At 39.4% G+C, this 15,503-nt stretch overlaps 1 protein-coding gene across 1 annotated transcript in view; it reads left to right on the top strand.

Moving 5' to 3' along the window:
• Positions 1 to 6,665: 6,665 nt before the first annotated feature.
• The window catches only part of LURAP1L (leucine rich adaptor protein 1 like), a 61,173-nt gene continuing 52,335 nt past the window's right edge, over positions 6,666 to 15,503 (top strand). Inside the window, exon 1 of the mRNA XM_007943236.1 lies at positions 6,666 to 6,965. Coding sequence (XP_007941427.1) covers positions 6,666 to 6,965 — 300 coding nt within the window. The remainder of the gene's footprint in view (positions 6,966 to 15,503) is intronic.

Genomic DNA, 15,503 nt, shown 5'->3' with positions numbered 1-15,503 from the left:
TATATATATATATATATATATATATATATATACACATATATATATGTATATACATATCACAAACACACATAATAACTATTTTTATAATTTTACTTTAGAGTGAGCTGTTGTTAGATGTCATTGAGTCAGTTCCAACTCAAAGCGAGCTTATGTAAAACAGAACAAAACACTGCCTGGTAGTGCAAAATTCTCATAATCATTGCTATGCTCAAGGCCCTTGTTGGAGCCACTGTGTCAATCAATCTCAATGAGGGTGTTCGTCTTTTTCTCTGACTCTCTACTTTGACAAGCATGATGTCCTCCAGGAACTGGTCCCTCCTGATGACACATCCAAAATTCATGAGACAAAATCTTACCATCCTTGCTTCTAAGGTACATTCTGGCTATACTTCTTGCAAGACAGATTTGTTCATTCTTCTGGCAGACCATAGTATGTTCAATATTCTTCATCATCATAATTCAAATATGTCAATAATTCTTTAGTCCTCTTTATTCATTGTCCAGCTTACCTGCATGTGAGGTGATTGAAAATACCATAACTTGGGTCAGGCATACCTTAATCTTCAAAGTGATTTTTTGCTTTTTAACATTTTAAAGAGATTTTTTGCAGCAGATTTGTCCAATATGTTGTTTGATTTCTTGACAGCTGCTTCCATGAGCATTAAGTGTGGATCCAGGTAAAATGAAATCTTTGACAACATCAATCTTTTCTCCATTTATCATGATGTTGCTTATTGGTCCAGTTGTGAGGATTTTTGTTTTCTTTATGTTGAGATGTAATCTATACCAAAGGCTGTAGTCTTAGATCTTTATCGATAAGTACTTCAAATCCTGTTCACTTTTAACAAGCAAGGTGTATTATCTGCATAATGCAGGTTTTTAATGAGTTTTCCTCTAACACCAATGCCACATTCATCTTCATAAAGTCACCCTTTTCAGACTATTTACTCAGCATACAGACTGAATAAGTGTGGTGAAAGGATATGAGAATGACTGTATCTTGGTCCATGTACATGTTTGTATGACCACAATTAAGCATCCAGAATTCTAATTCTTTGCAAAGTTAACCATACTTTATTGTGCTTCACCCAGTCAAATGTTTCTGCACAGTCAATAAAACACAAATAAACATCTTTCTGATATTATCTGCTCTCAGCCAAGAGCAATCTGATACCAGCAATGATATCATTCTTTCCATATCCTCCTTTTAATCCAGCTTGAATTTCTGGTATTTCCCTGTCAATGTACTTCTTTTAATTAGCTTTAGCAAAATTTTACTTGTGTGTGATATTAATGATGTTGTTCAATAATTTCTGTATTGTGCTGGATCACTTTTCTTTGGAATGGGCATAATATGGGTCTCTTACAGCTGGTTGGCCAGGAAATTTCCCCAAATTTCTTGGCATAGATGAGTAAGCACTTCCACCTTTGCATCTGTTTGTTGAAACATTTCAACTGATATTCCATCAGTTCTCAGAGCTTTGTTGTTTTGCTAATGCCTTCAGTACCATCAGTTCTTGATCATATGCTACCTCCTGAAAAGGTTGAACTAAGATCAATTATTTTTGGTACAGTGCTTCTCTGTATTCCTTCCTTCCCTCTTCTTTTGATGCTTCCTGTATTGTTCAATATTTTGAATCATTCAATATTGCAACTAGAGTTTTGAAGTTTTTCTTCAGTTCTTCAACTTGAGGAATGTCTATTGTCTTTTGGTTTTCTAACTCAAGTTTTTGCATATTTTATTATCATACTTTATTTCTTCCGCCGCCCTTTGAAATCTTCTATTTGGCTCTTTTACTTCATCATTTCTTCCATTCGCTGCAGCTACTCTACATTCAAGAGTAAGTTTCAGACTATTTTCTGACATCCCTTTTGGTCTTTTCTTTCTTTCCTGTCTTTTTGATAGCCTTTTGTTTTCTTCATGTATGATATCCTTCACAGTATCACACAATTTGTCCTGTCATTCATTGGTCATTTAGTGTTCAAAGCATCAAATCTATTCTTGAAATGTAGGTGAGAAATATTCAAGGTTGTGCTTTGGCTCTCATGGACTTGTTTTAATTTTCTTCAGCTTCTACTTGAACTTGCATATAAGCAATTGATGGTCTCTTCTGGAGTTGTAATTTTCGTATGGATAATATTGAGTTTCCCTAGCTTTTCTTTCCACAAACCAAAACCAAACTCACTGCCATCGAGTCGGATCCAACTCATAGCGACCGTTCCTTGGGTTTCTGATGCAGTATCACTAGAGAAGTAGATTGCCCAATCTTCCTTCCGAGGAGTGGCTGGTGGGTTTGAACTGTTTGATTCCTGTGTATTTCATATGGTAAGCTCCACATATATAGTCACCATTTATATTGCTGAAAATATATACTTGTAATGAGTAAGTCATTGGTCTTAAAAAATTTTATCATGTGACTGTTAACATCATTTCTCACCAAATCCCTATTTTCCAACTATTGATCCTCAACGACAGTGAGTTTGGTTTTTGGTTTGGGTCATTCTTTGGGAGCTCTGGTGGCACAGTGCCTAATTTATTTGACTGCAAACCAGAAGGCTGGCAGTTCAAACTCAACAGCCACTCCTCAGAAGGAAGACTGGGCGATCTATTTCTGTAGAGATACCACCTCGGAAACCCAAGGAGGGGTCACTATAAGTTGGAATCAACTAGATGGCAGTGAGTTTGGTTTGGTTTGGATCCCTCTTTGTTTCTCAGTTTCCCATTCCAATCACTATTAATAATTAATGAATTTGGATTGAATGTTTGATCAATTTAAGACTGCAGATAATGGTAAAAATCTTTAATTTCTTCATATTTGGCATTAGTGATGGGTGCATAAATTTGAATAATAGTTGTATTAACTGATCTTGCTTGTAGGTATATGGATATTATTCTAACACTGACAGCACTGTACTTCAAGATAGATTTTGAAATATTCCTTTGACAATGAATGTTGCAACATTGCTCTTCAATTTGTCATTACTGGCATGGTACACTATATGATTTTTTGATTCAAAATGGCCAATATCAGTCCATTTTAGCTCACTAATGCCTAGGATATCTGTGTTTATGTGTTCCATTTCATTTTTGACAATTTCCAATTTTCCTGGAATTTTACTTCTTAGGTTTCCATATTCTGATTACTAATGGATGCTTGCAGCTGTTTCTTCTCATTCTGAGTCATGACAAATCAGCAAATGAAGGTTCTGAAAGTTTTACTCCATCCATACCATTAAGGTCGACTCTGTTTTGCAACCTATTTCCAGTCATATTTTGAGTGTCTTCCAACCTGAAGGGCTCATCTTCTGACATTATAGCAGACAATGCTCAGCTGCTATTTATGAGGTTTTCATAGGCTAAGTTTTTCAGAACTAGACCATCACATTCTTCTTCCTATCAGTCTTAGTCTGGAAACTCAGCTGAAAGCTTTGCACCATGAATGACTTGCTAGTAGAGTATCTAGCATCACAGCAACATGCAAATCACCAACATATGACAAACTGACAGAGGAGTGGTGGTTCATTGTAGTATGCTTGGGGAAATACATTGAATTTGGTTTGTTCCTGGGAGAGCCAAGCAAGAGGTGGGTGAAATAGAAAAGAGAGGTAAGAGCTGTGAAAGAGTGGTGTTGAGAGTGAGAGCTCAACAAAATATATAAAAACTGACCTAACAAGTTTTTCCCTATTGCTTCATTATTTCTCCCTGAGTTTCCTCTCCTACTTATTGATGACCTCACTCCCATCCCAAGCACCTATCTTGAACCCCTTATTGCAACATCTTGTCAACTGTTTCTCCAAATAATGTAATCAACAAAGAAGGCTAACAGTTAGCAATTGGTTAAGCCTCTTATACATTTCTTTTTTTATAGAAGTATTTTGAAATCAAAGAAAAATACATTCTTAAAATCCACAGCAAAATGACTTTTCTTGTTGAACATTTTGGGGAGGAATCTTCTCAGAGCAGGTCACATGAAGCAGTAGTGATAGTGTTAATATGCTCTATTATGATGTTGTATGCTCTCTAGTAGATTCTGATTCATAGTGACCCTGTTGGACAGAGTAGTACTGCCCCATAGGATTTCCTAAGTTGTAATAGATTACAATCTATTATCACTCACTGCCATCGAGTTTATAGGCCTATAAAAAGTTTTATAATTCTTTTATTTTTTGAAAAATAGCTAAAATGGCATTTGAAATGTTTCTATTTTAAACTAAAATGTCATTAAATTAAGAAATTTTAAAAGCCTTATCAACTAAGCTTTTCTTAAGAAGTTTAAATTTGTTTTATATTGCATTTATATAACACAAATAGGTCACATTTTTACTCTCAGAAGAGATTTTCTGTAGACTTAGTTAAGCAGCAAAATGGCTATTTTTAGAGTTGTTATCTTCAGTATTACACACTAATTTTATTCTCTGACTCACAGTAAATGAAGTGTTCATTTTTATACAGTTATATAGATAGTAATTTGAAAATAAACTTTTATTAACCAAGTTCTAGCTAGGTAGTACATTTATAAGTTGCTCTTATAAGCCATCTTTATACTGAACTTTGTAAGTGTTTGTAATAAACTTTCTTGACTGCAATGCAAGCATTCCATAATTACATGTCACAGTGCAAGTCTTATCCAATGAGGTTGTGGTTTTCCAATTTTAGGACAAAGCATGACATTTCATCAGTGAGTTGAGATTTAGTCTTGTTCTCCTTTGATTCCATAAATGGTGGTTCCAAATTTAAAATGAGGCACTTAACTTACAACTATTTTCTTTCTTTTTTTTTTTTTTTTTGAGAGTTAGAAATAACATACAAATTTCTGGCATGTTGACAGAAGAATGTCAACAATTCTCTCCCTGACATGAAATATTTAATTCATAAAGCCCATGTTTCCTATCCTTAAGCAGTTTCATAGACAAGGCTGCAATAAAAACAAACTCTATCTGCCTATGTGCTTACCAGTTTGTAAAACTTACATGGTGTCTTTGCCAATAGATAGTCCCAGGAAGGACTAAGATTCCAAATTTATATTTGCATAGAGGGGCCTATACTTTGAAATATTCCAATGGAAAACAAAATTTGTGTTCTACTGTACTGAAAATAGTATTTTCCAAATTGAAGGCTATTGAAACACACTATGCTGAATCAAATCTGTAATCCACATAGCTCATAGCAAACATATTGGTAGAAGTATCTCAGAACAATAAGTTGCACACTTTGGGTTTCTCCTAAATAGTTGAAAACTATAGAAAATTATCAAAGAAGACAAATTGTTTACTACTATTATGATTAATATTTTTTTCCATAATTACAGTGAAATGAACTCTGAACTCTCCTCAAAAAATGTCACTATCTCAATTGTCATATAAGCTATTCGGACTATTTAATTTTTCACTTGTTTGTGATGACATACACAACTTTGGTAAGACAATTAATTTTCATTGAACTTTTGATGAAACTGATTTCCTCTTTATTAGCATAAAGTCATAAGGAAGGGCTTCAAAAGCTTTATTCTTTCCTTTTAGATAAGTAAGGGTGGACAAGGAAAACAAATTTAATTGTCTCTAATTTTTGTAAACTGTTTTAAAGTAACAAAAGCACCAGGGGATTTCATCAGGAAAAAGGAAGCTCTAGTACTAATATTAAGAAGCTCTGGTGGCGCAGGCAGTGCCTGCACTTGACTGCTAATCAGAAGGTTGGCGGTTCAAACCCAGCAGCCACTCTGCAGGAAGAAGACTGGGCAATCTGCTTTGGTAAAGATTCACTGCCTCGGAAACCCAATAGAAGTCTCTATGAGTTGGAGCAGACTCCACGGCGCTGGGTAATACCAGTATTGGGCATTGTCAACTCAAAGTAGGACGCTTAAACTTTGCTGCTATTAGCAGGGTTGAGAAAAATTACCTCGCCCTTTTTGTCTGTGGTATACGGTAGAAGGGTTGGCCTTGGTTTGGTCCACCTGCCAGACGAGTTTAAAGTTTCAGAGGCTCGGAGGGACGCCACTTAGATCAAACAGCCTAAATGAGAAGACCGGCAGTGGTGCGGCAGTTGTGCTGCATCTAGGAAGCGGTTAAACTCCTGTTAAAGCTAAATCTTTCTCTTTTATGCGTCATGCACACGACCGACCTCCTTTTCCACTGACCGTAGATTATTTCTGACAATCCAGGATATCCCAAAAGCTTGGAGACATATGGCTGGAAAATGAAACGACTCAGGAGTGTGACCACATCGTTATTTTGTTGTCGCAGGGTATCAGATGGGCAGTCAGTGAACAGCGCAGAGATGTGAGCGGACAGTTTTACAATGTGAAGCTAAGACAGATTGCATTTTCTTTTGGCCAATGGCACTTGCTTTTTCTCCCTCTCTGCAATATCGATTAACTCAACTTTGCAGTGGATAGCCAAAAAAGAAGAGTATGAGGTGATTTCGATCATCATAACAAGTGTCGGCGGCGTCGCAGCGTTCAGGGAGCTGCGGTCGCGACCTGCCGCGTCCTGTGCTGATTTCAGGGCTGACACCACGGAGGCGGCTATGAAGCGGACAGTGCGCTCGATCCGCCGAGGCTAGAGACCCGACGCCCGAAGGGGCTCTGCCGATCTCGCCGCAGCCTCCGAGGCCCAGCTGCCTCTCATCCTCTGCGTTTGATTACCTTTCTCACTGTCTTTGAAAAGTCATGGAAGACGGTCCGCTGCCAGACCTCAGGGACATCGAACTGAAGCTGGGGCGCAAAGTGCCGGAGAGCCTAGTGCGCTCGCTCCGCGGGGAGGAGCCGATTCCCCAGGAAAGGGACAGAGACCCCTGCGGGGGGAGCTGCGGCGGTGGCGGCTGCAGTAGCAGCAGCAGCTGCTGCAGCTTCCCTCCCTCCTTGTCTTCCTCCTCTTCGTCCTCCCCAACCTCTGGCTCACCACGACGTAGCCACTCCAGCGCCCTGGAGAGGCTGGAAACCAAGCTTCACCTCCTCAGGCAAGAGATGGTGAGTGTGGGGTGCCAGGCTCAGGCGGCGGGCCTGGTGCGGGAGATGGGGCGATCAGAGCTTGGAGCCGGGGGAAGAGGGCGGCGGAGGCTGCAGAGCCGAAAGCTGAGTGCCGTGTGCGTGAGAAATGCGGGGAGAGCACCGCGCTAGGGGCGCGCTTCTGGAGGCAGCTGCAGGGAAGCTTGTTTACCCCGGACTTTGCACGGTTACAATTTGCTGCAACTGCAGAGCCTGTTCTGCTCTGTGTACTTTCTGATAGCGCCATCAGGCTGCTCCCAGCTCTAACCATTCTGCAGCCTTCGGGCAACGGCCCACAGAGGGTTTGCAGTTGCTGCACCCTAGTGGGGCCTGCTATAAGATGTCCACACTTCCGATAGGTTCAAAAGGTGGCCCAGTTCATTGCACTCACAGCAAAGGTACTTCCTGGTTTGCCCGGAGGTGGCGCGACCCGGGCCCTGCAGCCTTCAATTTTGCTCACTCCTTTTCCAGAATCGCCTTCTCCCTGAAGCAGCAGCCGCAGCTGCTCCAAGGCCACTGTTGAGCTGATTCTCCACAGCTGGCTCCGAAAACAATGGCTCTCTCGTCACTGATGTCTTTATGAATGGCTTGCTTCAATGTTTTGATCCCAGCGAGCAGGTGATCCCCAGGCTCAGAACCACCTCATACCCTTCCCCTTCAGTCCTCTGTTTGCAGTTGATTTTCCTGCTGTTTGTAAACGTTAGACTAAGAATAGGACAAGTGACATTTGTTATTCCGGATGTACTTAGGTTTAGCACTTATTTACTAGTTCTGAGCCTATAGGCAAGTCACTTCGCCTGCGTAACCTCAGTCTATTTATGCTATGAGCTAGTTGGGGGAAACAATCTCCCTTCCTACATCCTTTGAAGAAAATGATCACAAAGCTACAGCATTTCCTACCAACTTGGAAAGGAGGAATGTTGCAGCAGTGACCCTCAGTAGGGGATGGGATGGTGAGCAGGATTGCCTACATAAATGACTAAATGTATTTGGGGATTTTCATTTAAAAGAAGTAACCAAAAATGCTTATCTGACTCCTTTCTCTGCAGTTGGAAGACTGCAAAGGGAGTAAGTTGCAGAGCATAAAGTAATCTTGGCAAATACATTACAGCAAAAAGTCAGTCTTTAGAGGTGGCACCGTACGTCCAAAATTTTCATTCTACTCTCTACACAAAGGCTCTAGGATGTCACTTTCAAAATCTCTAAAAAATCTTTAAGGTTGACCTACTGAAGGGCTTTAATTATTTTTTTCTCAAGTATCCATTTTCTTCCTGCATGAGATATTCCAGATGTTAAAATGAGATACACTCATCCACACTGTATATGCAGTACAACTTATTTTTACAATCTGAACTTTTCACCATCTAAATACTCACACATACACAGGATATACATACCAGTCATTCAACAAATATTTGTTAAGCATTTACTATATCCTGGTAATTATCTGGGTGTGGAAAATACAAAATGAAAAAGGTCAAGGGGCGTGACCCTTAAAGGATATCAAATCCTTTTCACTCATTTGCCACTTATTCTTTGTAATATATCAAACCAAATGTGTTGAAAAAATGTAAGGTTAAAAAAAAGAAGAAGAAGAAAGAAAAGAAAAGCTATAGAAAACTGGGAGCTCTGGTGGCATAGTGCCTAAGGCTTTTGACTACTAACCAAACGCTGGCAATTCAAACCCACCAGCCACTCTTTGGAAGGAAGGTTGGGCAATCTACTTCCCTAGGGATACCGCCTCGCAAACCCAAGGAGAGGTCGCTATGAGTTGGCATTGCCGACTCCACGCAATGAGTTTTATTTATTTATTTATTTTTGGTTTTATACAAAACTAGGTTTATCTGTAGCTTTCAATGAAAATTTCATATAGTTAATAAAAATCTGTCCTCCAGACCAGATCTTGCTATATATAATGATCATGGTATAGTAATCAGGGAGAAAACAAAACCAAAAACTTAAGCAGAAACAACAGCAGCAGCAGATTGCTAGTTTGACCATTCATTACATTTTTTTTTTATGTGAAGCATCACTATCTATAGACATAGAGCAAGAACAGATGTTTATATGTTGAACTCTTCTCTCTCATAAAGATCTCTATTGAGCAAATAGTAACATTGGCTATGCGCGCTTTGAGGGAGGGAATTGAAAACAGGTATATTCCCTTGCCAATGAAAGCGTCTCCCCCATTTTACACAACTCCCGTGGCTACTAAAAACCCCAGCTTTGGCACAAATGCAAACCAACAGATTTGTTTTTGTGTAGACTTAGCAGGTTTTTTATAAACACTGAACAGATGCAGTTCTGCGGTTCTTCCCGTTCTCTGCAATTCTCTGTCCTCTCCTAGCATCCCCACGTATAGAAGTTATAGAAATAGAGTTGGCCTATGACTTCGTAATCATTATTCTCTGTTCTTCTTCCCTGTACCATGGGTGTTGAGTTAACGTCCTTAATAGTATGCATCATCACATATTTCTTGATCATTGTTTTGAGCTGTTCACAGATTTTTCTTCTAGATAGTCTGGAGTTACTATCTTTGCACTCACCCTTGGGACTCCTTTCTATGAAACACTTTAGTCATGTACAAGCCTTTCTAGAGACCTCCAGGAACTGAGCTTCTTTTCCTGTTAGGATTGATGATTGTGTCCTTGACACAGTACAGCAAAGGCTTGCAGAGAGGTACTCTTGACACTTAAAGTTCTTTACATACAAGTGATTTCATTATTGTCTCTCTCATCTCCTATTATGCTTTATGGGTCATTTTCTTCATTCTTACCTGTGATTGTTAATAATCACTGCCTTTACACATCCATGATACCCAGTTGTATAGGAGGCAACTTACAAAAGAGATTGAAGAAGGAAGGGCAAACTAAAGTTTGTGGACTAATTTGTGCATGCCAAATCCATAATCAACAACATAAATAGCACCATACACAATAAAGTATGTGGGTTTAAAGGGAAATATTGAAGAAGAAAATTTGCAGGCATATATTTGGAACAGTAAGTTACTTTCAGGATGATTTTGGGAGGGTGCATATTTTCCCAATGTGAATTGTTTTTATTTTAGTGATAAGGAAATTTGTCAGTATACTAAGCTAATCCAGAGGTCCACATAAGAAATTTATGATGAAATTAAAAATAGGTGTCATGCCATTCATACAAAGTTGGCCCAAAATATTTTTCTGCTAGTTTTCCGTTCACAGAGTGTTTTAACGATTATCATATTATTTGAGCATAAGATCAAACTGGGAAAGAGGAAGTATATCCATCTGCATTTTGCAAATGAGATCATTGAGAAAGAAGGCCATGTCAGACAATGTAACACAGCTAGTTAGTGAACAGAATCACAACTTGAACTCATATTATCTGATACTTTGTTCTGTGCTTTCCCTGTCTGTATCCCAACAATTTTTCTTCAAAATACAATATAGCAAAAAACTAAACCCATTGCCAGTGAGTCAATTCTGACACATAGTGACCCCCATTGGGTTTCCAAGGCTATAAATCTTTATGGAAGTAGATTGCTTCATCTTCCTCCCTCACATCAGCTAGTGGTTTTGAACCAGCTGACCTTCTGGTTAAGAGACAAATGTCTTACCCACTGTGCCACCAGGACTTCTTAAAATACAATACAGTTATTTTAATCAGCGATGTTCTCTCAGCACACCCTAGAGAGATTTAAAGAAAGAAAGAAAGAAAGAAAACAGCTGCTATAGAGCAGGTACTGACTCATGGCAACACCATGTCTGTCAGAATAGAACTGTGCTCCATAGGGTTTTCTATAGCTGACTTTTCATACGTAGTTCACCAAGCCTTTCTTCTGTGGTGCCTCCAGGAAGGTTTGTCAACTAGATTCTTTATTATCTAAGGATAGTTTGCTGATCTTTAGGGAATGCAGTATCATTATGAAAAGAGATTTGGAAATATTGTATCCTGATGTCCATATTTTTGGCAATAGTTTGCACAGCAGCAGTATAATAGTGAAGCATAACATCTCATGCCAATTCTTGACCCAATTCCTCAGTGTTTGGTTTAATAAAATTTTCTAGGCCATACTCAGCTCTACACACAAACACACACATATACAGACATAAGCACATAAGCAATACTAGAAGAAAGGAAATCAAACTGTCAAAGCATTGAGAATGATTGATTTAGATTCAGTTTATATTGATCTTTTTTTTTTTTTTTTTATCTTTTCCATGTTTTTCCTCCTATTGTATATGGCTTGCTTACTTTTATAATGAAGTAAATAAAACTTATTTAAAATTCCCTCAGAAAGAGGTAATAATTTCATTGACTTCACAATTGCTTTGTACATATTTCACAATAGGTTAGGAGATTTTTATGGAGTTTTATAATTTATTTTGGACAAAATTTAAAGAAAATCTTCAAATAAATAATTGGGAAGATGTAAAGTGGAATGTACCATCCTTGATGAGTCACATGATAGCTGAAGAGATTAAGTGGAATTATAATTTAGCCAGAGAAAAATTACAAACCAACACCTGAGTGTGTGGTGCCATAAAAGAGATTATATGTCATGTGGAGACTAATAGGTAAAACTAAGGAGGTTTCTCAAAGGAAATGTGTTCATACAAAGAATTAGAAGTGCTGATAACTATACAAACTAAGGGCTTAATATTAGAGATGAAGACATCAAGGAAAGGAAGAAATCTGATTTCTACCAGTGCTTCTCCTGTCATTTGACCCATGGAATATTTACTTAATCTAATAAATAAATCTTGTTGAAACGTGTTGCCTTGCCTATTGACTTACAAATTGACAGCCGTGCAGACCATGTGTGAGGGGTTGAATTGTGGTTCCTAAGGCGATATTTTGAAATTCTAACTCCTGATAACTGTGAATGTGACCTTATTTAGAAAGATTATTTAGTAAATTACACTTCCATTTACAAATGTAATTAGTTAACGAAATCATATGGGATAGTCCCTAATCATAGAATGGTCCCTAATCCTATATGACTGGTGTCTTTATAAGAGGCGACAAGAAAGGGAAAACAGAATGCCTTGTGAAGACAGACACAGAGGGAAGATGGCCAGTGAAGGTGGTAAGGATTGGAGTTATGCTGCCATAGACAAGGAATGCCTGGGACAAGCTAGAAGAGACAAGGAAGGATTCCTCTTTCAGAGCCTTCTGAGAGAGTACGGCCTTGACAACTCCCTGTGAACTGCCTCCAGGACTGTGAGAGAATAAATTTCTATTATTTTAAACTACTCTCTCAGTAGTAATTTGTTATCAAAGCCCTAAGGAACTAATAAAAGAAACTCTGGTGGGTCCGTGCCTAAGGCGTTTGACTGCTAACCAGAAGGTTGGTGGTTCAGATCCACCTGCTCTGCAGAAGCAAGATGGAGCAGTTTAGGAACAGACTCAATGGCTGTGGGTTTTGTTTTGTTTTTGGAAAGAACTAGTAGAGTTAGGGATGTTACTTTGCTAGAAACATATAGACACAATTAAATAATTTATACCAAAAAAAAAAACCCCAAACCCACTGCCATCAAGTGGAGCAGCTGGTGGTTAGTGGGTTCAAACTTCTGACCTTTCAATTAGCAGGAGAGGGCTTAACCAATGTGCCACCAGGGCTTGTAAAGAATTTATAGGTAACTTGAGATCAGTGACATTTCCAAATAACGATGAGCTCAATCTTCTCCCTGTCAATATACATTGGAATGATGGGTACATGTGAGAAGGGCACTTTCTGACCAAAAAAATAATTTCATTCCATTCCAGTTGCACAGCCGTATTGCCATATTTGAAGAAACCACAAAGTCTGTGAGAATTCTAAAAGTGATTATGTTCATTTCCTTGACAATATAAAGGTATACATTTTGACTTTTCTTTTGTAGTAATGATTCACAATTAAACGACTTCCATATACAGAGAATTTAGGCTTTTTAAGATACTATTTCTGAAACTGGGGCTCATGGCTAAAGTCTTGGTGTCTCTGAGACTTTGTTTTCTGTTTGTTTTTCTTTACAGAATGTTCATTCACTTGTCAAGTGCAGGGCCCTCTGGCTTGGTGGAACCTTCATAGTCTTTGAAGTCAGACAAGCTGCCATTCCAGTGAAGGCTAGAGCAGGTCAGGGTACAAATCAACAAGGCCCAGTGGGTCACCAAGGGGCTTATGGTTGATTATAAGCACCCCCCCCCCCCGTGGAGACTGTTACCCCCATCTCTTCTGGTGGGAGTACCTGTCCAACTATCAGGGGTCCTCATTGTGTCTTGGCTTTTTCTTTCCCTGGTGTGTGGCATTGGGCAAGTTTTATAACCACTCTTGACTCAACTTTCTTGTTAACGTAGGGATAAAATCATCTCTATTAAGTTGTAAGAATTTTTTTTTTTAATTGTGATTTGGGTGAAAATTTACATTTGCAGAGCAAATACACTTTCTGTACAGCAGTTCACATACACTTTGTCTCATGACATTGACCACAATTTAGCACAATGCAACAGCTCCTCTCCCACTTCCTCCTGACAGTTACCTCTTCCCTGTGTCCATCTCTCCATGCACTCCTACTCCTTGAGCTGTCTCCCTGTGCCTGAGCAGCCCTTCTTTCTCTCATGCTTATTCTCTCCAAGGAGTGTATCTACCTCAGGTAAATGCTCAACTGATATGCCTGTCTATTGTTTGGCTGGAAGCCACAGGTGTGGGTTCAATTCAATGCTGAACGGCAGCTAGGGGCCATAGTCTCAGTGGTTTCACTAAGCTCCCTTGAGCCAGCAAACCTGTTCCCCACTTTTTTTTTTTTTTCCCAAATGATTTTGAGTTTTGTTCCACATTGTTCCCCCTGTCTATCCAGGATCTCCTACAAAGATCCTCTTCCAAGTGGTTGACAGTAGTAGCCGAGCACCATCTATTTCTTCTGGTCTCATAGTCATATAGGCTGCAGATCGGATGGTGTACCAGTAGCTAGGACTAATTGTTTCCATGAATTTTTGGATTCTTGCTCTGGATAAGGAGAGACCCATCGTTGCATCTAGATGGCAGCTTGCAAACTTTTGAGATCTCAGTCACTACTCACCACAGTAGGAGATGGAACAATGTTTTGTGTACTATGTTATGCCAATTGAGCTAAGTTGTAAGAATTTAATGAAGTAATATAAGAAAAACAATGATGACATGACACTTAAAATCATTAATAGTGATGGCCATAATGGACCTTCTGTCAATGTTGTGGCTATCTGGTAGATCTTACACAAGTAGACCTAGATTGTGATGTTGGGACTGATAGATATCTATGTGCCTCCTCTACTAGACTGAATCTATCATAATATCTCTCATGTCATCAAATTTCCTTAGACACTACATTTCTATGTAAAAGAAAAAGAAATATATAAAGCCTTTCTCCAGCTTCAGTACAGCTAGAGATCTCGGTTTTTATTTTAGACTAGCCCTTATCACACATTAGTGTGTTGTATAAGCTATTGAGTACAATAGCCTCAATTTAAGAACTATAGAACCTAACATCAGATAACCCACAAACTCTGATGAACGTAAAACTAGTATTTGGTAATGTGGTAATTTAGTTTGTGTGTCAACTTGGCTGGGCCTGGTTGAATGGCTGGGCAGCTGGATACAGTATTCCCCCATGATGAGAGTAGTAATCAACTCCGTGGCGGAATCTGCTGTGAGCATCTGAGTAGCTGCTTTGGGTATGTGGTCTGCTTCCTATATATAAGAAGCAGCTTTGGGAATGGTCTCTAGTTTACGGCACACTTGAACCCTGCATGTAGCTGTGTCCTTGTTCAGCAGACTGCCATGCTCTGCCGACCTTGGGACTTTCAATGGACTTGAATTAATGGCCTGCCATGTGGTTTAGTAACATCAGGGCTGTACCATTTGATTTGTCAACATTGGGCTTGTTAGCCTCAGCAGCCAGTAGCTGCCTGAGTGAAGAGATGCCTCCAGCTTCAGTGGGCCGGGAACAAGAGGCAAAGCTGAAGCCCAAGGTTGAGGGCTTTCACATAACCCCTAGAGCCTGGCACTCAGAACTTGGATTTAAAGCCTTCAAACTATAAGAGAATAAACTCCTGTTTGTTAAGGCCATGGTGTATTCCTGTCAAAGCGGCACTAGATAACCAGAACAGGTAACTTATATTGGATTTTGCATGTACAAGGCACATTTCTGTATATTATCCCAGGAGCTCTGGTGGCATAGTGCCTAAGGCACTTGACTGTTAACCAGAAGGCTGGCTGTTCCACCCACCAGCCACTCCTTGGAAGGAAGATGGGACAATCTACTTCTTCTTCTTCTTCTTTTTTTTTTTTTAATTGTGATTTGGGTGAAGATTTATAGAGCAGATTCACTTTCCATAAAGCAGTTCACATACACTTTGTCTCATGACACTGACCACAGTTTACCACAATGCAACAGCTACCCTCCCACTTCCTCCCCATAGTTACCCCTTCCCAGTGTCCATCCCTCCATGCACTCCTGCCCCCTGAGTTGTCTCTCTGTGCATAAGTAGCCCTTCTTTCTCCCATGATTGTTCTCTCCA

This window comes from Orycteropus afer, unplaced genomic scaffold (assembly GCF_000298275.1).
Source record: "Orycteropus afer afer isolate SDZICR_OR568_19922 unplaced genomic scaffold, OryAfe1.0 scaffold00102, whole genome shotgun sequence".
Classification (NCBI taxonomy): domain Eukaryota; kingdom Metazoa; phylum Chordata; class Mammalia; order Tubulidentata; family Orycteropodidae; genus Orycteropus; species Orycteropus afer.
This window is presented reverse-complemented; position numbering and strand designations above follow the sequence as displayed.